This window comes from Anopheles coustani, chromosome 3 (genome assembly GCF_943734705.1).
Source record: "Anopheles coustani chromosome 3, idAnoCousDA_361_x.2, whole genome shotgun sequence".
Taxonomy (NCBI): domain Eukaryota; kingdom Metazoa; phylum Arthropoda; class Insecta; order Diptera; family Culicidae; genus Anopheles; species Anopheles coustani.
In genome coordinates this window covers 74006097-74031999 of record NC_071288.1, presented here as the reverse complement: position 1 = coordinate 74031999, position 25903 = coordinate 74006097, and the positions used below count along the sequence as shown (strand labels likewise).

General features: G+C 41.9%; 1 protein-coding gene across 1 annotated transcript in view; it reads right to left on the bottom strand.

Moving 5' to 3' along the window:
- Window positions 1–881: 881 nt before the first annotated feature.
- LOC131266568 (uncharacterized) overlaps window positions 882–25903 on the bottom strand; it is a 127894-nt gene continuing 102872 nt past the window's right edge. The window contains exons 3-5 of the mRNA XM_058269139.1: window positions 23839–24049; window positions 1379–1675; window positions 882–1273 (exon numbers count right to left, since the gene is read on the bottom strand). Of these exons, the coding sequence (XP_058125122.1) occupies window positions 882–1273; window positions 1379–1675; window positions 23839–24049 (900 nt within the window). The remainder of the gene's footprint in view (window positions 1274–1378; window positions 1676–23838; window positions 24050–25903) is intronic.

Sequence of the window (25903 nt, the reverse complement as noted above, 5' to 3'; positions counted from 1 at the left end):
TATTCACTTACACACTGTTTTTTAATCGCTTAATCCGTTTGCTTCTGGTCTGCGACTGGGAGCACTTAAAAATAGAGGTTTTCACACAGGTGGCATGGGCTCTACAGCCCATCTAGCGTCATTTCGCTCTAGAACTGAATGAAAACGTACAAAACACTTCACCGGAACAAAACATTTCCATTAGACAGTTTGTTTCGGTTTTGCAAACATCTGCTCATCTGTTTAACAGCTTCATGCTACGCGAAGCACCCGATTTGTACCATTCTCGATCGTTTTCGACTGGGGCGGCTGTTTTATTTGTTGGTTTTAAAATCGCACCCTCACTTAACAATTTTACTATTTTTTTCGATACTGACAAGTGGCTTCTTAGAAAGAGGTCACAAATGCATTAAGTGTTGAGGCATGATTTAAGAGAAAGAAAAAAACCTGTTCGAGTTAAGAACTTTAGATTTGTTATTCTCACGAAAGATACGAAGAGAGTTCGATCGAAAAAGTCATCGCAAAAATAAATTGACCCGCTAACGAAATCTCGCCAGATAAAGCCCTGAAACTAAATAAGACTTCAAATGCAGATGGCAGAAAATAAAAACGACATGCTCTAATCCACCACCACCACCACCACCGCACAGTCGGTGGGACGTCGAGAAGGCTGCACAAAGCAGACCCCACGTACCTCGGATGAATCTTATCGCGCCAGGCCACAATAAAGACCGGTGGCCTCCCGTTCTTGCGGTTCCGTTTTTCCCATTCCGAACGGAGTGCTGGCCCTCTGCCACCCGGCTAGCAAGGAAGGCAGACGGCCACAAAATCGCATAACGTCGATAAACTGCCGGTGAGCGGGGCCCTTGGTGGCGGTGCGAATGGCCCGAAACAGTGGTTTATCATCTTTCGTTATCGCACCGCACGAGCCGCCGCCGGAACTCGCTGCCACACGGATTGGGGCGCAAAGTTTGCCTCGAGTGTGGCATGTCCGACCCCGGTGTCGGAGTCGCCAGGGACGTCGTCGTTGTCGTCGTCGTCGTTGTCGGTGCCTCCAGTGGTTTCGCTAGACCCGAACGTTGACTCGCTTGTGACCGGGCAGCGGTGGACGTCGGAGTCCGGCGGTGCGTTGGAGCGAAAAGATTGTGCAACTGGCGGGCCACGACCTGGGCGACCGTGAGCAGCAGCAGCCCGACCAGGAGCGCCCGGGTGTCGGAGGGAATGATGGCCCGCTGTGCCCCGACACCTCCCGTTTGCATCGCCTCCGGATGTTCACCTGAAACGACCGCCCGAACTGATGTCAGCGTTAATAGAAGCGTGTGTGGTGGTGGTGGTGGTGGCGTGGTGTTTAGTGAGAGTGGTAGAGAATTGTGTCGGTGCCGGCGCGCCCGTTACTTACCGTTCAGCACGTGCACTCGTACGCTGGCGACGTCCGCGTTGGACGGCGAGCAGGAGTACTTGCCCGAGTCGTCCAGGTCGGCGTTCTGGATGAGCAGATGGGACGTCGTGACGTCGCCCTTCTCCGTGATGACCGACACGCCGCCGCGGCTCGAGTCGTAGCTGATCACCTCGTCGTGGTGATACCAGAAGATGTACGCCGGCGGCTCCGGGCTGTACTTGACCGCACAGGTCAGGTTGATGGTGCTGCCCTTGTCCACGTGCAGGTCCGGCCCTCCGATGATCGTTGCCGTCGGGACTGCGGAGGAAACGAAAAACAAAAGCGCTTGGTCAGTTTCAATCAAGTCAGAGTTGCACCTGCTGGAAAAGGTCATCAGGGAGCTGCAAAGAACATCCTCGTTCACTGGGGAATGTGGTCGTAAGCAAGCAAGCAAGCAAGCACGCAACCAACACCAACAACCGAGGTCAATCCGGTTGATCCGGCGAGGCCGCACGAATTAGAGCTCGTAATCACGTTGGAGGCAGATAAACTTCTTCGTCTACGACGCAGACAACGATGGCGATGATTATTTAGGGCAGGTTTATTGAGTCGTCAAACGCCTACGGGGTCCATCGTGTGGCCGTATGGTACGACCCCGAATGACGTTTGAGTCATTTTGGACGATTGAATCTATCGATTGGTTGTGGCATCTGCAATCCCTGCCGTGATTATTCCCACCGTTAGATAGTGAATTGATGACATAACGATGACAAAAAGACAACTTCAATCGATTGCTGACGAAGTTAGATAAAGTTTCGGATCCACCGCCATTTACCAAGTTTTAACTCAAGGCTAATAGGTTACGGGGATGCAAATAAATGTTATTTCTACACAGAGACGGATCTATCTATTTCGGGGTTAAAAGCGGACGGGTAGTCAAGCCCCTTCAAACTTTTCCATTTCCCTAAATGTTTATGTACCAAAGACCAAAGTTGGATTTATTTGTTTTATAAGAGCTAGCAATCCATTAAACATGTTTGAAGTTTTCAGTATAAGTATTATTAATTTATGTTAACTTCATTTGATGTGTTTTATAATTACCGGTCGAAATTTTATTCAGATTCGATGACCAATTATTTGTAGAAATTCATAACAACACTATGATCTAATAAGTAATACACAATATGTTTTCCATTAGTTGCATGTTGTTGTCTATGTAGCTTTAAAAATTCATCATTTTCACCAACTCTGCCTTAACAAGTTAAAAACGATTCCCTATCATCTTAATCTTGGCGCTCATAATGGCCTCCTATTTTTTTCTCATTTTCATTGCTTTTTTGTCTACTTCTTTTGACAGAATCAAATCTATCTTGTTAATAAATTATATTTTATGTAAAGTGCAAATCACAAATGTTGATCTTTTGATTTTTCATGATCACCAAATACGTTTGAAATCGCTCTTCAATTATTAAATTCTTTGATCAATTTTGTGCACGAGGTCGGCGTGGAGCAAAATAATCTGCATAGAACAAAAGAAACAGTTGCCCGTGAAGGCACTTCAAACGGAAAGATTAGACCAAAACAAAGCAAAAAAATGTATTCTAAATGTGCTTTAATGATGAAAATTTACAATTATAAATCAATATCAAAGTATACCAAAAAATTATCGAATAACAATAGGTTTGTAGCGCTCGCTGTTCATATTAAGCGAAAAATATAAGAGACAAATAACATCGGCATCTACAACACTTGCATATGTCCTGGGTTGTACGTTTCTATGTCAATACGTTTTACGAAATGTAAACTTAAAGTTAACATTTGTAAGGTTGCTTAAAAGTACAGTACATACACTTTTCTCAAAATGTTGTTTTTAATGTCAATCTTCCCAATTTCCGAAGGGGTGGTTCAAACAAATTAAACTCTAAAATATCTTTGAAAATTCTCTCCACTATTTATGGAAGGAAGACTTTGTGTTAAGAAACAGCGTTTGCACCATTTTAAGCCGAGTACAACATTCACGACATTTTTCAGATAGACTTCGAAAAACAAATATAGTTGTTGTTAACGTAAATCAAAGACTTATGATTCATAAAACTTGCTGTTTATAAAAACTAAAGAAAAAAAATGGCTTAAGAAACTCTTAAATTGATTTTATCTGAATCCATTTATGCATACTTGACCGATTGTTTGTCTGTATGATTGTTTATTGCAGCTGTCTCCTTTGTTGATGATTGTTTCTATCCCATAACTTCCATCGCTATGCCGATTGGACCCGTACCTTTGTTCGGTATGTTTTGATACTGCTAAGGTAAACATCACAACATATCATAAATACCTATTGATATATTGCGTGTTACGGTTTGATTAATTGACACTTCATTGCGGTGGGAGCGATACGAAGACCAGTTGTTGCTCGAAGCGGTTTAACTTACTGATGTTCAAACCACCTCTATTGTTGGTGTTTGAAGATCAAACAACACGTACCGTGCAATGGTTCTCTCGTTACGATACTTGTTGTCTTTCACAGTTGCATTCTCCACAGAATCCTTTATGCAGCTCGATGGAGCACGATTTCATCCGACAGAGGGAATATTTACTACCTCGGGGTTGCCTGTGTCCTGACACTTGATTCAGAGTGTGCGATTCATGGGATGGACTGGGCTAAGCATTACAATTAATTAACTTTCTCCTCCACCCCAAGTGCCACCAGCAAGTCCCCCACCCCCTTGGACCGTAGTTCTAGACCCCATTCTTCTTGTTCAAACCAGGGCGTGGCATACTTATCTCTGAGGGTTCGTTTCGGTAAAATCTGGATGAAAAATGAGATCGTCTGTACGCATATCCTTTTCGAAGGATTTTTGTTTGGGGATGGAAAACAACTACTAAGTAGGAGGGTGGGCGTCGTCGACGAGGCGTGAAAAATAAAACTCGACCGGGGAAAAAGTGCCATCGCTACTAATGTCCACCCACCCGTGAAACAGGGGGAGGGTGGGACCATGGTTACTTTTTTACACCCGTCCTGGAGTGGGTGGGCTAACATTAAACATCAACAGCGATTCATTTCGGGCAACGCTTACATCAGATTGCGGCGCTGCGGATTCCGGTGGACCCTAAAAACAGGATCTCCACGGTGCGGTATCACTTTCCCACCATCAAAGCTAAACGGCGATACGCCCGTCGGAAGCATCTGGACGAATTGTTTGCCAAACAGCTCACCACCAGGCTATGTTTTCTCTCGGTCGAATTCCTTCATTATCATTACCACCGTCACCAAGAACTGTTTACATTAGGGACCGTTGTTCTGACCATCTCTTTTTTATTACACGTAGTTCTGAAATTCATCAACGGGAGAAAAAATGAATGATCGCCACAGTTGGATAAGAGGAGAACAAACAGGGTCAAACGGCCAGTAGAGGCAGGGATTTAAATTTTGTCCTTCGTCAAAATCACGATAAAGTTTTCTGGATATTTAATGTGTGTTCATCTGTACTTCTCATTTACAATTTGTTTTAAATTGTTTAAAACGGTTTAAAAAACAATCATTTTCTTAATTATTGTTACAAAAAAGTTCTGTCACTTTAAACATGTAAGTTAAAGGAGCTATAAAAAAACAAATCGTGTTAAAAATGCAAGTGGTGCTCCTTCTATTATCCATGCTTTCGAAAGATTCTCTTCTTCCAATCGTCGCTATTCAAAGCATCAATCAACAGTCACGAACGTCGGCCAACGACAGATTGGCGCCCGATAAGTGACCCGGGTGGCATCCGCTTCCAATTAGTCCGACTAAGGATTCATTTTGTTTTTTCTTCCTTCAGAGGTCACCATGAAGGAATGTGCCAGTGCTTTTAGTCTCTTGGTTTGTTTTTTCCAAGCCCGCACCACCCTTTGCCGTGTATGACGACGGCTTTCGTGGAAATCGGGGTCACGGTAGGGACAATTACTCAGTACTTACTCAATTACCGGGGATTTTGTTTTCCACGTCAACGCGTGGAAGACGCGGGGGATAAAGGGAGGGGGGCTCTAAAAGCATAAGGGACAGGACTTTACACGAAAGTTTTGCTCTTTGTGCGACAAAGAATTAGCCCAGAGGATAAATTCAATGATTTGCAGTCAAACTTGAGCGTCGCCGTTGAATGGAGTGGCGAAGGAAAACTGCCGTAAATAAATCCTCCAAGAGTTTCCGAACCCTTTCAGTTGCTGGACACACTTTCTTACAGCCGAAATCAACGTTTGGATTGCTCGTCAGAAGGATTACTATCGAAACGAATTTTGCTACCTTTGGGTGCCTTTTTTGGTTTGTTTTTTTTTCTTTTGCGATCAGCTTTACACTCTACTCTTCGATTCATGCCTGTGTCCTAGTTTTTGCTTTTTCGTTTTAGCACTTCGGAAAGGGCCGATTCTTATGTTAATTAATCGAGCACTAATGCTTTTACCGGATTACGTCTTTTCCGTCTGTCCTTTTCGTTTTCTGTACAAGCTGCATGTAACTTTCGTACGATCTCCCCTTGCAGTGGAGTACACCGCTTCCACTTCACTTCGTTCTTCCATTCATTGGAAAGATTGGCTGATAGCTTTAGTTAGCGTGAGAATGAAAGGATTAGCCTTTCGTCGACGGTTTCTCAATTTTTGGGATGCCTTCCTTCCCGGATCCACTTGACCCGGCTTAGGCGGCCTTCAGCTAGGTGAGCGGAAAATGGGAAAGGTTCTAGATACAAATAGTTGGGAAAAACGCCCCATGCTCAAGCCACTCCAGGCCGGTACCAGAACTACCTGGAAGCAGCTGGAGAAGAAACGAGGCTATCCTTTGCGATAATAGAAAGATTTTATAACTTTGCAATCAATTCAAGGGTATTTCTTTTGTGTAGAGTGAGTTCATTTTAAACCGTTTCCTTACTTAGCAACGCAATCTTTCAGGAACGAAGGTGGTATGTAGGTGCATTCGAAAATCATCGGAATGTCGGAAAGCGAAACGGAAGCATAATATCCAGCAGCTTAAGGGAAACGAAAATCCCTCCCGGAACGAGGGGATGTAAATGAAGTAGCGAACGGTTGCTTTCACTGAGCGCTGTAAGGAAACATCGCCGAGAGGATGGATTTATTACATTTCACTGAAATCCGCATCGGAATCCGATTCTGTGAATAGGATCCCACTTTGAAGAGGAAGAAATTTGAACTCCATGGCCAACTTCTCAGAGTACTTGTACAAGGAATCACTTCAATGAGATTAACAATTTCTGTTGTTTTCACGCAACTGACCATGTGGATCTTACACGCAAATATTGCACATTTGACTACGTCTTGTGAACCGTATCTTAATCGAAATAAAGTTGAGAGTATATGTTTGAACACAAAATTCCACAGCTAAAAGGTTTCATTGTAATTCATTTTCAGATGCGTGTAAGACAAGTTTAATTTACTTAGCTTCTAGAACAAATTGATTTATTTACTCTTTCAATGAAAAATACCTGGAAACAAGCCACAGTGAGGCAATTAATTAAACTGGTGCCTATGAAAATCTACACATCATTCTTTAATAGTCCCATAGTGAATCAGAATTCCAACAAATGTTCACCGCTTTTTTCGTACCACGAAAAGGAGCAGCTAGACTTCATTATTTGCTTGCCTTTACCCTGTCACACTTTTCCGAGTTGTTGACCGACGGTCGGTGGTCAACCTGTTCCGAAACAGTTTCTGCATTAGTTTTACTTTTCCTTCATTTCCAGCCGTTTGCTGGCCAAACAAGAGCACTACCATGCGAACCCTTATGCAATTTCGAAAGGAATAGAGTTCGTGCCGTTTGGGGACAGCTTCCTGCAGTAGTACACAAAACGCTTCGCTCCCAACCGTAAAATTGGCAAGCGTTTGCGAAGGATGAAAGTGGGGGGAGTTATCAAATAAAACGGCGAGAGGAGGGAGAGAAAAATCAGATAGTGTACCAACAAGTGCAACATGCATGCTTTTGGTAATGCTTCGGAAAGTGTGAAGCGCTGTCAAACAACACGGTAAAAGAAAATAAAACCGAAATAAAACCCGCATCCAAATCCTTCGTGCCGAGAGTTGAAAGTTGCGAAAAAATCCAAAGTTAAACAGTGGCATTGTCGCGTTTGCCGGTAGAAAACGCAAACAGTAAATGGGACCATCGTGGTGCGAAAATAGTTCTAAAAAAGTCATCCCACCCCTAAGGTTGGATCTCAGTACACGGCGTGCTTAGATGGACACTACCGCGAAACCACTAACTGTACATTTGGCATCCGGCGATGGTGAGCATGCACATTTATAGATGTAGTCACGAAAAGAAAAACGCACAACTGACCTTTACGACCGAGTCACGGCATACATATGGAAATGTTACTTCGTGAAATCGTAAAACGCCGTTAATCGTCCGCTCCAAGCGGGGTGGGAAGGAGAGGGTAAAGTTGGACAACTTTTTACTACTTTTCTCCTTCCCATTTTGCGCTACTTTTCGTCACTAAAGCGACCACTAGCCTTACTTTGCGGCTTTGCTGCAAGCGAAAGCAAAAGAAAGTATATTCAAGGACATTATTTTTCCACCAAACACATCCATTTTCTCGCACTTAACGGCGCCTGACGCACCGGTACTAAGCGTCCTGCATGAATTATTCATAGAGAGTTAAATTTAAACATGGCATGGGGTGTTTTCGTTCCTATCTGGCAGTGAGTGAAAGATTTTCAACGCTTTTAACAGTTGCATATATGTGATTGAAAACATGCATCAAAAGTTACTTGCGCTTGTGCTAAAAAGGACGGCTTGTGGATCATAAAGGGGTGAATGCTACATAGATTGATGAGGAAAAAAGAAGAAAACTAAACTTAACCGTGAACCATTTGGAAAATGTGAAAGTTCAAGCAAACCATGGTTTTGGTTTATGCACATACGAGTTGAAAAAAATTACAAACTGGCATTCTATGGTGAACGTGATGGAAATCTGCTACGTAGTGTTTAATTTTTAAGTTTAATTTTAAGCTTTATGTAGGTAATAAGTTCCGATAAATTAATAATTTGTAATTGAAATTGAAAATATTAGTTGAGACACGATAGCATTTTATCGCATTACACAATCATTTAATTATTTATCATTATGTTTAGTTGGAACGGCCAAGCCGTATCAATAATTTATTTATTTATAATAACATAACATTACATAAGTAAATTGTATAAAAAAATATTGTCTTAGCTGTCCAAACACTTTCTGACGAATAAATTTTTTTATAATTTATCAAACTCATCCAACTGAAATGATATCGTAGAGACGGTGAAAACAAACTGCCTCACCATAGTCCCGTATAATTGCCACCGTCTGCAGAGAAAAAAAAACAAAACTCAGGTCGGAAAACATGATCTAAAACAATAGATTAAAATGAATTCCTTCATTCATCCATAGAACGTTCCATGCTTTCTGCCAAAGAGAAAAAAAAACGGACGTGAATAACAACGATCTAACCCATACGTGCCATGTGTGTGTGTGTGGGAAATCTGCATTTTTTCCTTACTCAATAGTGCAGCGTGGTTTTCCTGCCGGTTTTTTTTACCGTATCAGGCACGAAATTGATTAAATCTAAACTGCATAATTTACACCTGCACGTGGCTGTCAGCATCGTGTCGTGTGTCCGGGGAGGTTGAGCTGCGGACTATGAGCAAGGAAAGCGAATTTTTATTCCACCATTTACCACCAGCCTTCCGTGATGGTACGCAGGAAAGGAAAAGCTGGCTTTTTTTCTCTTTCTCTCAACGCTATGATTCTCCTGCAGTGTAATCCGGTTGCCGTTCGATGGCTTTGCAATGTCAGGGACATTCGTGGCGTAACAACACGTAAAAGCAACTGCACACAATGGCAGGCAGATGCAAAGAAAAGCATGCCATTTGATGGGGGAAGAGAGGGGGGGGGGGATGTGGGCACCCACAAAAGACACGCCAGCAGCAACAATGCGAACAATGGGTCGTTTCTTAGCAAAAGCTATTTTAATCTGTGGCAGGTTGCAGTCGCGCTCCGCAGTGGTTTTAAGCTCGATGCGACTCGGGGGGGAAAAAAAGGATGCATAAACGTACACGGGGTAGCGCTGCAAGGTGCATATTAAACAGTGCCGTTTGCCATCCTTGCCATCTCTCGTCCTTTCCACGGCGGTTTTTTTTTATGCCCCTAGATCTAGAGCACCCGATACAATCATCACATCACTAAGCGGGCTCGTTGAGTGGCGGAGGACGAATCATGGAGGCACGCGAGGGGCGAATCAAAGATCGCTACGAAAGCGGAAGTTACAAAGGATGGGTGGTTTTGTAATTACAGTCCAATGTGTTAGGAATTAAAATGCAATTAAGCATTATAGGGCGTAGGAATGGCGATGCAGCGATAAAAAAGGATCACAAAAAGGAGTAAAAAGCACCACAGCTTGATGCAAAACAACATTCAGCCCATAAAAACGATGGCCCTGAGAAGCGGGTGGGAGGGCACCAGAATGAAAAACTATGTTACAACAGTGTTTTACAACGGATCGTGTCCATTCCACGGCGTGTTGTGCAGGCAAATGGAAAAATAATTCGTAGTTTCACATCTAAAGGCGCGTTGCATTTCTGTTTTCGTCCTTTTCGAAGGCCTGTACAATTTACTTTACACTTGCACTGATATTCTCTTTCTATTCGTTATACTCTTTCCGACCTACCCTTACGATTCAGACGTTAAAGGTATTGAACTGAATTGTAAACTTTTTTATTTAAAAAAAGAATACTTAAGCCTGCATTTGTTACTTTTCACAGGATAAGTTGCGGAATAGAAGACAAGAAAAATAGATGTGTTGAATAATCTGATGAACAAACAGATTGTAATTCGTACAATAAACAAGAGATTCAATTAACAAGAAGTCAATTAGTCTCCATTCAGAGTTTGACCGTACAAAATCAAATTACAATTACTCGAAAAAGTGATACGAAGATGAACGCTGACGTTTGAAGAGAAAAGTTCCTTCTTGTGATTTTCCTTGAAATTACCTTTGATTGTTTAATTCAATTCATGGTTTTAGAATTTATACACTTCTTTCGTCTTACTTGTTGTCTCAGAAAGTGTTTTGCTTAGTTTTTCACAAATTCATAAAAATGGAAAAAGAGAAATCGAACTGGAAAATGAACTTTTATCAGTTAAATTGATGCTAGATTTTCAAATCGTCGTGCAGTTAGAATGTTACTATGTTTTTAATTATATCGCTATATTTCTTGGAAAGTATTTATCGAATAAAATTAATATCTCAAATACAATAAAATACTCCTCATTTCGTTTAGTCAAAGATCATTTTCTCTAGACACTTCAAGTTTCGAGAAGATTCAAGTGCGTTTGTAATAGAATAACCGACTCATGGAACACATAATTTTTAATGATACCCATTTTTCTAACATCGTTTTGGAAACTTTGCCTTCATGTAGGGAGGAAGAAATGGTCGCAATAATTAGTGGGAAATGAAAGAAAAGGAGTAGGAAACCGGAAGGAACGAAGCTGGAAATTGCAAACTTTTGCCGTAGAATAAACGATGCGATAAACTAATGCCCTGCCAATTCTGGAAATGGGATTTTCTGGGTAAAGGAAATGACCAACGGAAACGGAGCTCGCAAGAAAGCGCAGAACAGCGCGCCGGGCGTAATGCACGTTGTCCGCTGAAAAGACTCAATTTGCCGGAGCTAATTTTGCCGACGCAAGCACCGGACCGGGAGGAGGAACTTCCGGGACTCGTGCGCCCAACCCGGGTGTACCGGAGGGAAAATTAATTTAATTTAAATCATTTCAAAGTTCATCTTTACCCAATCCCAGCTTTCCGCCCCGCGACGCTCCCTCCCTCACCTCGCTCCCGAAGACGCGGGAGTTTCGTTTCGGGAAGTCCCTTCGGAAAGCGCCCGCCAAGGAAACCGAGGACAAACCGCCCACAAGGGAAGTACGCTGTTTCGAATTGTTGCTCGGGCACTTTTCGGAAGCACTTCAAATGATCCGTTTCCTTTGCGGGCAAGTGAAGGGGAAGGAGGTCCCAGGAAAACAGAACTGAACGAGCGATCATCGTCGTCATCGTGCATGGGAGTGTTCCGGGTCGGTTGCTAAATGAACCACGAACGATGACGTCGAGCTGTTTCGGTGTGGATTTTGCGAAGCGAGCAAAGGTGGCTGGCTCGCGTATGCACGTACCGCTCCAAGAAGGCACGAAGTCTTGGCACGGATGGTGTCATTAAATTTAAATTAAAGCCGAAGCATTGATTAAAAGAAAATTATGTTCCCCTAGCAAACGTGCCGAAGGCCCGACCCGATGCAGCGTGATTTTCCCGGGCGAGCTTTCCCCGCGCGCACCCTTCGCCGCCGTCGACTTTTCCGTGGCGAACACGTGGCCCATCGGGACATTATTTCATACTCAATATGCACTTCCCAAATGCAGCCAAGCCATGCATGCACAATAATTGCCGCGTTGCTTGCTTGATGGGAAGTAATTATAGCGGCCATGTGCCACCGAGGGTTGTATATATAAATAAACTTGGAAGGAAATACGGCGCTTTGGTGAACCACGTTTAATCATCATGCAATTTGTTCAAATGAGAGCTTAAAGATAATTTGATTAGGGCAAAAGTATACCAATCGAGAAACCTCGGGGCGATAATTGAGGTTGAATATTTACAGGCGATAAATGCGTTCTTAAATACCTACAAAAATAGGTTTGACTATCGTTTTACACCTTGTTTATATTTTTACCAGCTGATTTACCACATTTCATCCGGGAAAACAAAATTTTTGATATGAGAAATGTTTTCGTTTTATCTTAAGTTTCCAAGTATCACTTTCGAGAACTCAATCGAGAACTATGAGTATAAAAACAGGACTTTTAAAAAACAACGCATGATTCACCGTATGTCTATCAGCTCAATTTTAATGAATTTACGTTTTCTGACATTCCCGCAGTTGTAAGGATGAATTTGAAAATTTAGTATGAAACCTTTCGATTTAGTGTTCATAACAGTTACATAAATGATACTCAATTTTTTTCTACCATTTTTGGGTTACGAGATTGCATACGAGCAACCATTTCATTTACTTCATGTAGGATGACAGTCCATCAAATTATTTCTACGCCTCAAGCAATATTTAGGTAAGGGTTAAAGAGTTAACATGGTAAGAAAATGAGTTCAACAAACTTATGATTAAAAAAATAACTTCCCTTCAATCAAACAATGCATGTTTGTCATAAGAATGAACGCTTATTGTCTTAAGTCCAGGAATTGCAGAAGAGATTTCATATTGCAAGTATGGCCCTTCTTTTTAGTAACCACAAAAGTTGCGAAATTGCTGCTAGTAATATTGTATTTTTACTTTTTCAGCAAGTTGGAGGTAGTATGGGGGCTACCCGTTTTCCCATCCCTAGAGTGGGAAATTTAAATTTCACCACATGATGTTTATTTATTTAAGAAGTTCGTGTACTACTTTTTACGATAACTTGTTCTAAAGTTCTTAATTTATAATTTTTTCTTCATTCTTAAAATATAGCTGTTCGGGAGGGATGTAAAAAGTATGAGAATATCAACAAAAATAGTTAAAAAAATTCATCCTTGGAAAAATTGAGATAGATATAGATTTAATTTGGTTACTATTGGTCCACTTTAAATATCTTTTTTATGACTTTCTAGTTAGCTTGTTCCTTTTCAATTGCAATGAATCATTCTAAATAACACGCTGATGTCATGATTTCGTCATGTCGTTATGTCTCAATTTGCGGGATGAGGCATAAACAAACACAAACGCTGAAACGAACACCACTAGGCACGTTCACTTAAGTCCCCAGCCACTAACAGAACAGCGAAAGGGCAAATAAACATGAATTGTTCCGGAAATGGGGTCATATATTAGCTTCATGTTAACCGTCATTTGCTTCCGGGGTCCGATCGCCTTCGTGGCGCGTGTGCCGCAACAAACTATCGGATCAATTTCACGCAAATCATCACTGTTTGCGAGTCGGGAAGGACGAGAAAAAAAAGAGTCCACTCATCAACAACCTTTTGCTGCCACACTTGTTAGTAGTTTAATTAAGCAATCTAATCCATGCACCTGCTAAACGGATAAGGGCTTTCCGCGTACTTTTTTTTCCTTTTTTATTGGGAACCAACTCACACGGGACATGCGGAACAAGCGGTAGAAATTTCCCTTTGACACGAAGTTTGTCGATTTTTTTTTTGCCTGCCCACCCTTTTACCCCACGGTCACGTCAAAAAGCATGACTTCCGTCCCCATTTGGGGGTCATTTCGATTCATGTTACATTTAATTACTGCTTCCCGTTCCGATACACGGACACGGAAACCCTTTCGGCGGGTTCCGTTCCTAACTCTTGGTCGTCGACGAGGTGTATGAAAATGGGAGAAACAACAAATAAACCACACGGAAAGGGCACTGGGTAGACGGAGGAAACTTAATACAGTTGGTCGGGAAATCGTTTATTTCCATCGGAACGAGTTTGCCGAAGAAAATGTTTTGCGAGTGGAATTGGAATAGAAAACGAACAGGAAAAAAAAACATGACCAAGAATAAAACGAAACAACCGGTGGCAATATATCCTGGAATTAGTCATGTCTAACTAGGCACCGCAAAAAACATGAATACCCGTAACGGAAGGCCGCTTAGCGCAGGGTTCGATGCTTTAATAAATATTCAAGAATGTTTACCCAAAAACGAAGTACAACATCTTAGCAGGCCGAGACGAGACTCCACCATGAGCCCCAGTTGGCCTGTTTTTCGGACCGGAAATTCGCCACCCAAAGGATCGCTTTCGGGGCGTTCCGTTTCGTTTCTTTTTTTTTTTTTTTTTGTTGCTCCTTCCGACACAGACTCTTCCAACGCGACTACAACGGTATTATCAGGCTCACGCTGTGACCATTGTTGGGACCCGGGGCCCCATTTGCCAGCGTCGTTCATAAATTATAACTTTCATGTAATAATTTTGCCTGCCCGTCCGGGGCTCACCACCACACGACGTTGGCCACACGACGACCGACCGCCATTTGGGCGTTTCGTTTCGCCTTATCGGGTCCGGAGAAATCTTAGGCGCGAGCCGGCGCTTCCTTCAGTTGTGTGCTCCGTTATGGTGTGTTTTATTTTATGCTCACCGGACGATGTTCGTTCGTTTCGAGTGCATGAACTGACCCGGGTGACCCGGCCCCGACACCCCCGGCGAAGGGGCGACCGGCAAGGGCGGACAAGGTTAGGTTAGTAATTACCAGATTATCATATTTCACAAGATATTCTTTCGCAACAATTTGCATAACAGTTGTGACAAACGCAGCGGCACGGAGTATGTTTTAGTCGCGCCGAATAACGCGTTCGTTGCTCCCGATGGAACAGGTTTTTCCTCACGAGACCACATACACATTCGGCAAATTAATCAAACCATCATTCCGGAGATAAGAGTGTCCGTTGCAGAATCCCAATCTTTCCCGAAATAATGAGTCAAATGAAAAAAAAACAACAAGAAACAGTTAAGATACACCCCGAACCGGCTGAAGTCCCGGACCCCCTTCGGGCAGAAGTTTAATGGACAGAAGTAATTATTTTCCATATTCTCTGCACAATTTGCGCGAGTTCCCTTCGGTCGACTGCTCCCGCTCGGCGGGTGTCCTGCTGCGAGCAAGAAACAATTGTACCGAAAATGGAAAAGTTTCGTGGATCGTACAGTTTGTTGCAGACCTGACCGGGACGCGGAGACAGGGAAAAAAAAAGTTTTCCAACCGCGTTTGCCACAAACTGTGCGAGGGAAAGCGACCATTTGGCGCGGACCGTTTTACAATGTCCGGAATTCCATCCGAACGCAAATCAAAAGCATGCATAATTCATTTTCTTTTGGGTGAATTCTTCATTTGTCTACCATGCGATTATGAACAGTTTACAATTTCAAAGAAATTAACAATGCAGATGTAACTTTTTTATATTGTGAGTGTACGGCCGAAGCATTGTTCAGCAGAAGAAAACACAAAGCGTATTCTAAAGGATCAAAAATAATTCACTTTTATTTTAATACGTTGGTTGTTCTGGAAACATTTTTTCTAATTCATAAGGCATCTTTCACTAAGCGCCTTTCATCGGAAATGGATTGAATTTGATGCAAAGTATGCAACAGGAATAGTTTAATTAGGTTGGACAAGAATTAGACAAAAATAAACGGCAAGGGATGCAAACAATTCATTGTCTGGAAAAAAGTATAATTCTAGCACTTAAAAACTCAATACAGCCCTGAAATCATTTTCTAAATACTGTGACTGATAGAAACTAAAACTAAATGGCGTTAAATCAGTAGTAAAGTTATTGTATTTATTTATTACAAGGTTCGTATATCAACATAAACTCCCAAATAGTGAACTTAATATCGATGACTTTAATATTCCTTGCAAAAAGAAGCTAAACGTCTCGGACTGATGTTAGACAAAAGAAAATGCTATAATGAGGCGTGAACAAGTTTTCGAGAGTTTGAACAGTTTTATTAATATCTAAATTAAATCTAAACTAAACTGAAAAAATTAAATATTGCTTTACACTACACATGTCCGGCTGGTTATAACATATGCAACACCAATAATAAACTCCATGTCAAAAACTCACATAATGGAATTGTAAAGAATTCAAAACCAACTTCTTTAATTAACGTTCCAACTTGATACAGCATAACGCATGTAACATCGTTACTATCAACAGCAAGCAGTTAAGCAACAACTACCATACACAGTATAGTACACATTTAAATAATTCTAAGAAACGAGTTTTCAATCGGTTCCACTTAGTAAAACCAGTGACAATGTAAATAAATATAATAAGTCGTAGTAGGGTTAGGAAAGGCTAGTAAAACTAGTTTTTAAAATCTATTCTACCTAACATTTTTCATTGCATTTAAGGTTTTTTCCAACAAGTTTTCCTCTTTTTATTTAAATTTACATTAAGGTAAATACAATGTTTGAGATGCAAGGCTGGAAAAATATTTGGAAGTAATATGGAGAGGGAATAACGTATCAATTAATATCATAATTTAACTTTACATGCAAATTGGTATCTAATAAATGAAGTAAAAAAATACATATGTGTGTATGTATGTTTTTAAAATTAAAGCGACACTGGAAATGTATGTACTTCAAGATAATACCCGGAAAGGTGCGGATGTATTCGAAAACTTTGGAAAATTAGAAGATATAAACAAATGACCTTCTTAGCGTAAGTTCAACAGAAAAAATCTTCAATAAATACAATGTTAGTAACGAATGGCAGGATCATGAAATAATTGAAGAAAATTTGTCACACATAAGAAATCTTCTTTTAAACAAATAAATATTCCTCTTGCAAAGTCGTTAAAGATGATGGTCCCGAAAGCTTTCTCCTCTTCTTATCCCTCCGTCACCCTATGATTCTGGTGCCCCCGCTACTCCCATGTGTGATCCCAAGTAACGTTATTGCTTCTCGCATTATTTCAACACTACGACGCAGCGAAACGAGCGATTAAGTCATTAAAATGATTAAGCAATTACGCAGGAGTGTAGAATGTTACCGAAAAAACACTCCTCCTTCCTCCGCTCATTTTTGTTGTAAAATGTGCCGCTAACCTCGAACCAACCAAACGCCAGCCGGAGCAGCCACAAGGCCACGACGACGGACTGGGGGCGCCAAGGGACCGCGAAACACGGCACGCTGGATTAATTGCCACCATTTCGCCCTCGTGGCATCCGAGTCCGGGTCTCATCTCGCTCGGCAAAATTTCACTTTGATGCCTTATTATCTTCACCCGCACAAAACGTTCCCGGGATGTGTGTAATTTAATGGCCGTTTCCCTTGGCGCCTGACTTTTCTTCATCCCCCCCTCCTCCTCCATATCATTTTTGACTTCCGGCAATAAGTGTTAAAATCCCGCCTAATGGCGGCTGACGGTTCCATTCTGCCAATTTCACTCGTCAACCACGTCAAAAGGCAAATGTCGCACGACGACGGGCGTTGCCTTGCGGGATTGGTTTAACGTGTTTCTTTTCCTGCAGGAGTTCCCACACTTTGCAAGGAGGTCCCACAGGTTACAAATTGTCATCAAATGTACCGAACCATAACTTGAAGATCATTTAATAAAAAAAGATATATGAGCATATATATTTCACAACTCACTGAAGAGTGATTCATTGCGGAGAACAAGGCATATAACAAGGAGGTAGCTTGAAACAAGTGAGTCTATGCTTTTTATTACCACAAGCTTGTCGAAACTAAAATATAATCCTTGCATGAGATGCTGATTATTTTTCTTTCCTTTCCAAAGAATGAAAATTATCCTGCCTAAGAAGAGGTTTCAGCATCGTTCACGCACAAACTTTTCCTAAGTTTTCGAAATGCTTCACCGAATCGGAAGTTGTGGTTTCGGGAAAATTGTATAGAATCCATCACGCAAGACCATTTTTCCTAGGTAGCAAATAGTGAACAACATACACCCGCATATTCGACACACTACACAAACACACAATAAAATGTACGCACATGTGCCACCGGATGCGTGAATGTGCGAAGTCGAGAAAAATAGCGACAAATAATTGAAACCGGGAGTTCTTGTCGGGAAATTTACGATGATTTAGGTGAAAGTTGCGTCGGCAAAGTTTCCTCCACGCATCCGCCTACGAGTGTGGTGACGTCCGGGCTGCGAATGGTTTTGATGGCTCATAGAGGTTGTAACCACCGCCACCATCGGTAGTTCGGCTTCAGCCCAGCTCCGGAAAACCCGGACGTACGATCGGGTATCCGGATGCAACAGTGTTCTCTCCCGCATTGAAACCACCGAAAAATTATCTTCCTCTGTTCGCCCCGAAAACGTAACGAGCTCGCCAATTAAAGAATGTTTCGATGCATAAATAACGCGAACCTTTTGTGGCCGCTTGGATCTTCATCGTCGGCTGAACCCGAAAGCGCTTGCCTTTTGCTTCCGCCGCCGGTTCCCGCTTCGGAGCGACGGAACGGTGCGAGACTTCCTGTGCGCCGGCCGATTTTCTTACGCCGCATCGGTGTGAAAATTGCTCGACCTTCCGGTGCCTTTGTAGGAGTAGGGTCCTCGGGCTGTACGAAAGTGTCCTTAGCTTCACGAAGAGCAAGGCGAAGAAAGAAAATGATATATTTCCCTGGAAATCGTTGACGGCCGGAGACAGGGTACTTTTCCGTTTCAACTTTCGAAATGTTCTTCAATTGTTACAGCGCTCCGGGAGACTTTTCCGGATGGTTTCATTCCACCGGAGACAATAGTTCACTGAACCGATAAAACGCAAGCAGGGAACGTAGAACCTCTGACAGGGGAGTCGTTGTAGAGCCAAGCTATTTAAAACCTCACTTCCTTCGTGTTTCCAAGATACAAGAGGAGGAAGATTTCATCGGTTAATCCGAATCTTCGTCTCATGAAATACCGAGAACTATTATTTACGTAAAGCGTATACATTATCTTGAATAGAAAATAATATTAATACGCAAAAAAGATTCACTTTGCGATATTGGTATTAGAAGAATGATAATTAATAAATCTCAAATAAGGACATAAAATAATATATAAATGCATTGGAAACCATTTATCTTGTTCAATGTTGTATAACAAATTTATATTTGGTAATTCATTTTCGGTGGACATTCTCAAAATGCAGGGATACTAACAGCGTCTGGAAATGGATCTTCTATTAACATTAATATACTCAGTAGTGCCCTTAAATCTTCTTCAAACTACTGTGACAAACGGTAATTTAAATTAAATTTGCAGTAAATCAGTAGCAATATTGTTCAAAAGGTTCACAAGTAAAATTAAAATTTTCTAACTAACGTTAAAAGAGATTTTCGAGATTTTAAAAAAGATTTTCGAAACTTACATTAAAAATACTATAAGAAGCTGTAAAAAAAACTTTAAGAGTGTGTATCGCTTTATTAATAGAAAATCTAAACTAAATTAAAATATTAAAACTTTTGTCTAAACTGGCTGTGTACGGCCGATTATAACATATGAAGAGTCGATAATAAGCTCTATATCTAAACAATGAAATTGCAAAGAATAAAACAACACAAAACACAAATTACATTATGTAAAATATCGAGTCGAATAATATTATTCGATATATCAAATTATAAACCCTTATAAACCACATTTCAAGAAACACCAAATTATTACCTTTTCAGCAGATTATTTAGTTTATGAACAAAACCTCTCCGATTTATTGCACCCAAAACTAATCAATAAGGAAGCATTTTAGATAACCTCTCAATACTCCAACTCAACTTCTCCTTCCATCTGCCTGGCTCACAAATCGTCCGGACCCATCGCCCCGAAACCGGAAGGAACACTCGTACGATCGTCGCCGGAAATCCAACTCGACTCGAAGGCAAATTTGTTCAATTTATCTACCCATCAATTGCCGATAAGCCCGTCCGATCCGAAGCATTTCACGGCGTGCGGATTGAGCGGATCTCGGTTTGTTTTGCCGACGCCGGGGCAAACAATTTAGTTCGATTTCCCATCACAAACAGCGACCCTCCGCTTCTTCTCCCCCCTCTGTAATGGCTCACGAAACGTGCGGAGAAAGACCCCTCCGGCAAACAATAAGGTGTCAAGAGGGTTTTAAGAGTGTGCGATGGTGGGGCAGGCTTTTGAAAATCGCATAAACCTGTTTGCATTTCATCTAAATCGCCCGTGCAGAGTACCCTTGAAAATGCGTCCACGGCGGGGCGATGGAGGCTTTTCTCGTCGGTTTCCGCGTCCCGGCACCTTTACATCGTTCGGCTTTAAAATCGATAGCATATCGAAGACGACCAACAGTGGCAGTAGCTGCTGGTGGAGCGGAAAACATTAGAGCGAGAAAAATAAGTTGGAACGTTTTTCTCAACTTTTTCCAAAGCAGAGGAAAGATAAAATCAACCTGATTACACCACAATCGAAAACAGGTTTGCGATAGCGAAAAACGACGATAATGATGGTGCAAGATCAGGAACTTTCGAGCGAGGGGGAATAAAATAACGCTGCCAGCGATAGGATGCAAGCACCTGGAAGGAAAAATTATTTTCCCCGTAGAGCGATATCAACGCTCGGCAATCATCCAATCAATGGTAGCTCTCATCAGCATTCGTAAATCAGCCACCAGGAGTGAAGAAAGCAAGAGGATATTAGAGTTTGCTCTAGCTTGATTCTACCTGCCATCATCAACGTAAAGTTTTCCTACCCTACTCTCCTAACGTGTGCTAGTAAAAAGGTGGTTTTGTGTTTTATCTGTCAAAAACGAAACCAAATACATTCATGGGAATAACGAAACTGAATCGATTGAAGACGAATGAAAGGTGCTTCTCCGGAAACCGGAGGCACAATTCCAAATAAAGTCGTGCTGAGAAGATCGATCGCAGAACGAGTTGAACTCGATTCAATGAAAAAGGGTATGACACAAGGACAACATACTTTCGAAGGCTTCATCAAGTGAAGGAACAAAGACGAACAATTTGTATCAGACCCGATAGAACGATAGAGTGATATAAACGATTTTCAATCGAAACTAAACACAGTATGGTGGTTTATTTTCGAAAAGGTAAAATGAAAATAAGCAAATCTAGAAACATACAGCAAGCATTGAACAAGTTTTGTTTACTTTAAATTTAATTTTATCTACCCACAAATTTACTATTCATGATTTAGGTTTTTAGCAAAACAGAGAGTGTGATAATTTCAACGATTGAATTATGTTAGAGATATTTTTATGAGCTAAAAGATGGTAATTTTTTTTGTGAAAGCCTATGTTACATCTACTTCTTCTACTATTTCCGAAAGTATGTGAACACATATTAAAACATAGTTTGAGAGTTTACTTCTGTCAAACAGTAATTGCACTCGTTAGTTTTACATCAATATTTTGCCGTTAGTGTTAATGCCTACGGTGCATGATGAAGCATGCGGTTTTCATGTTTATGCACGAGCTCATGTTGGGACCATCCGTCCTCCTTCCGGTCTCGGATTATACTTTCTCCCCCGAGAGCGATTGCATTTGCAAAATGGTGAATAATTAACTCATCGCTATTCAAATCCCCATCGCTAATGCAAGCCCCACTAATTGCTGCAAGCAAGTTTCCTCACCTCCTTTTACGCCATTTTGTTGGAAGTAGGAAGAGAGACTGCCACTCCGTGTTTGTGATTTGGAATAAAATTCTAATAGAATTCAAATCTATTCCGTATCCACCCAACTCTCGGGCACATAATTCGCTTAAATGTATCGAAACGTGGTTGATTGACATAATTACACCGCTTCCGGTCCGTCGAGCTGGGAATTCCGGCTTTCCAATGCAAATCCGACGTGTCCAGCTTACCGGCGGGTACCGGCGGGCTCGGTGTCGAAGATTAACCGAGGGTTTGCCAAATTCGTAATCGAACCCCGATATCCCGGAGGATCGATGGCAAGCATCGGACAGGTCCCGGAGGGGATGCGAACGGCGCGGAAGTGAAAACTGAACAAGTCCGGTCAATAATGCTGATTGTTTGCCCAAAACAAGCGAGCGTCTCAATTTGGTTACACTTTGCTTCGTTCGTTTCATTTTAAGTAAATGGTAGCGTTCGGAAGAGAAAAGGGGTGGCTTAAAGGGACCTGAGGCGAAACGCCAAGTTTCTACACCGAAAGCAAAGCCTACGACCGGGAAACCGACCACCCGGGGATGATGGGACGGGCATAAACAACAATTATAATTTTGTTTGGTTCAATTACAGCTCAACCGAGCCGAATCCGACAGGCGCCCGAACCGTTCAGGATATGTATTTGCATAATTTCGTATTTCGAGCGAAGCGCTACGTGCGTGATCGGTTCCAGGGTCACGGTAGCCAAATATCGAAAGCGCCACCATTCGGAGGGAAAGTTGAGTAACACTAGCTTTGTGGCCTTGTGATTTTAGTTCTGTTTGCTTATGAGTCAGATGTTTCTCAAGCTGAAACAAATCGATAAACTAACAAGGTGATTCAAACATTCCACAAGAGTGAAATGGCGCAAATTTTGTGTTTATTAAAACTTTATCCATTATATATTTTAGCATTTTATTTATGTGTAGAGTTTTGTGTAGACTGAAAATGCTGAAATGCTGATTCTGAAACATTCGACAAATTTGTTGAAGATTGAAGATCTTTTTTTTTTTGATAACATCATTTTACAGATTTACTTACACAAACAAAACAAGTATGTACACATTTTTCACTTTTTGGTAAAAAACAACACATCTCAAAACCCAAGTAACATTTTAAGTTTTATCATGGTTCTAACGTTGTTGTTCATGCTCATCATTAAGTCTCATCTGAAGAGTAAAATATCTTAAAGGTTGTGATAAAACCTTCATAAACCCGTTTTAAGTGTAAGAGGGCCCACTCTACAGAACGTTGTAAAAACCATCCCTTAAAACCTTTTCTAGACCAAAAATCACTGATTGGTTTTAAGAGAAGGTTTTAAGAAGGACTTAACAGCGTATTTACAGACTCTTCAAGTCTACTAAGATTTTAGACTTAATGAGCGGTTTTATAGCTATCCTCAAAAGGTTTTAAGGATGCCAAAATTATTAAAACTATTTTGCCTGCTAGGAAACCTCTATAAAACCAATTGGACTTGGTACACCCATGTTAAAACATTGATAAAACTTGTTGAAGTCTAATAGGTCTTGGAAATGTTACTTGGGAAATGTACAAAATCTTTATTTGTGTTGCATGAACCAAAGGTTGTCTACAATTTTCTGTAAGTTTTAGGTAAAACAAGGTATACAAACATTCGTAGCAATTACGGGGTTATCATTAATATTAACCAACATTTAGACTCAAACATAGTTCTAATTCAAATAACCCCAAATCCTCATATGTATGCATTCTGACAACTACTGTAATCCTATGACAACGACATATGTCAAGGTGTATTCATCAAATGTTATACAACAGGGTTTATACAACACGGGTAATCAATGGAATATCCTGTTATTGTAACTATCAAATTAAAACATAAACCTCAAGTCAGGAGTAAAAAAACAATAATTCTTTTCCCAACCTCTTCTTCGTCGAGCATTGACGGGGCGTCAAGCTAGTCGAAATATATAAACTATATCGTTGTAAACTTGGTAATGATGTCAAATCTTTCATGGGATGTGTTGCAATGTAATTGGACAATGTAAAAAGGACACAGAATAATTTAAATGATTATTTAAGTAGAACATGTTCGTAAAAACATCAATAAAATATAAATAATTTACTGTTCACGTTATTTACTTTCGTTAATTAGTTGAAAGCGACGCGTTGCGTCTAGAATGAAATGAAAACAGTCTTCTTTCATGGTGACAAGGGAACGATTTTAAATATTCTTCAAAAGATTAGCTTCTTACATTAAGCACCGTCATTCTTGCGAACACGCTTCAAAGATATGCAAATGATCAAAAAAATGGGAAAGGAAAAACGAGAACAAGTTCGCCATACTTACCGACGACGCTGAGCGTCACGAAGTAGCTGCGCACCGGCTGGGTCGATATCTGGCACTCGTAGATGCCGGCGTCCCGCTTCTGGGCCCACTTGATCTGGAGCGTCCAGTCGTCGGTGTTCTTGTGGTGCGTCGCCTGGAACCGCTGGTCTGACGTGTACGTGTAGCTGCCGACGGTGAGTATGTGGATGTCCCGATGCCGAATCCACGAGACCTGGAACGCGCGAGGTAGCAGCAGTAGCACGGAATCCCATTTGCCAAACCCGGCATTCCATCAGAGCCAATCCGAGGAGCGCGCAGCATGAAATGAGAAATGCGTTCGTCGTGGGTAAATATTTAATTTGATTATTCAAAGTGGCCTCCCGCACAAACATGGCGCAGAATAATGGCTTTCCGGGGGCCCCGGTTCGGCCAGCTTTCGGTAGGACCTTACCCTGCCCCCAAAGTTGTGACTTCGGTGCTGGCTAAGGTTTGACGATTCCTTAATAATTTCTCGATAGCTTTCCCAGCGCTCTCGAGGAGCGTTCGCTACCTGCCTCGGACCGGATCGCTGCCAGCATCGATTGCTATGAATACTAAATCTGTCCCCTTCCCCGCCGTGGAAGCAGCCAGGATTTGAAGAGGCGAAAATCGACCTTTTCGTGTTTAAATTTGTTGCCCCTTGATGGAGCGCTGCTAAAAGCGCCCATCCATCTTGAGGACTTTGTGGAAGGAAACAGCTGCCTAGAGGAGCTTTTTTTCTCTCATTCTGGATTCATCTCCTACCCCAGCTTGCTTTGTCTAATGTCCAACAAGCGCCAGAACAGAGAGATTCTGTTGCGAATCCTACGGATTTCTTTAGCCGTCCCTTCAAAGACTTTCTTAAGTTCCCCAAGCTTCGTTGGATTGGGTACTGTCCAGTTTAGGGACATGGATTATAGCTACGCAACGGAAAAGTTTAACTTTTCCTCTGGTCTCAAAATATCTCAATCCATACACTTGGCACCATTCTCCAACGGGAAGGAAAGTTTTCCCATGAATCCATAGGGGAAACTTTGTAATTTATTTTAAATCACATAAACGGTTCTTGAACCATTCGTTGGTCGAAGGAAAAGTGTAGAAGAAACAGATCATCGATGTTATTCATTTCTAGGAATTTCAAATCGGTTCAAGGAAGTTTCCTACTGTTTGATCACCACCAAAAAATGTAAAACTGTCTAATTGCTCCTAATTCAAAATGATGGACCTTCTTCCGACGGCACCGTTCCGATATCAATCATAAAAAAATAATAATATCCTTTCTTGGCAGCTTGGCACTAAACTTTCAAAGGCCACAGGCTCCGAAGAGTGGCGGAAGAGACATCATTTAGAAACCCTCCGACCGACTCATAAATTTGACTGCACCTTAAAAGGTTGTTTTGATGAACTTTTCCCACGGCAGTGTCGGTGGGCGGGTGCTCACTCTAGAGGCAAACCTTGTGCAGCTATGGCGTCGTTAGAAAGGTATAATTACGCACAGAAGTAGGTGTGAGGAGAGGCCATTTCTTTGATGATCCTGCGCGATCGATGTGCACTAAACTACGGCGGGTCTTAAAAGCTGATAACGCGTCCAATGTAAGAGAGTTTTGGGTGGTGGATCAGAGGTTGGGTGGAAAAATAAAACGGAACGAAATGACCCCCGAATGGGCGGTTTTAGCAACAAAAGCGGTCCGCGGTGATAGATAACCGCCGGCAGTAAAGTGTCCTTCCGGAACTTCCGGGAGGGAGGCCGCCATAATTCGTCCCAGCCAGCGTTATCGACGCCAAGGCGACCTGTTAATTATTGCCGCCGGAGGAAAATTTATGAACCCAAGATCCCACTCGCCTCGGCCACTCTTTTCGAGGTGGGGGCCATTTTCTAGCGTTCCCCGGCTTGGAGTACGGTTTTGGACGAAAACAATCGAATTTTTGGATCATTTTTATGTTGCCGACAGGCGGAAAGCGGTGGCAGGGGAATCCTTCGGGGTTGACTTATGCGGAGGTTGCATAATTAACGCAAGCACTCAAAAGTCGGACCCGGTGAGCTCCGGCCCTTGGTGACCCGGGAGAA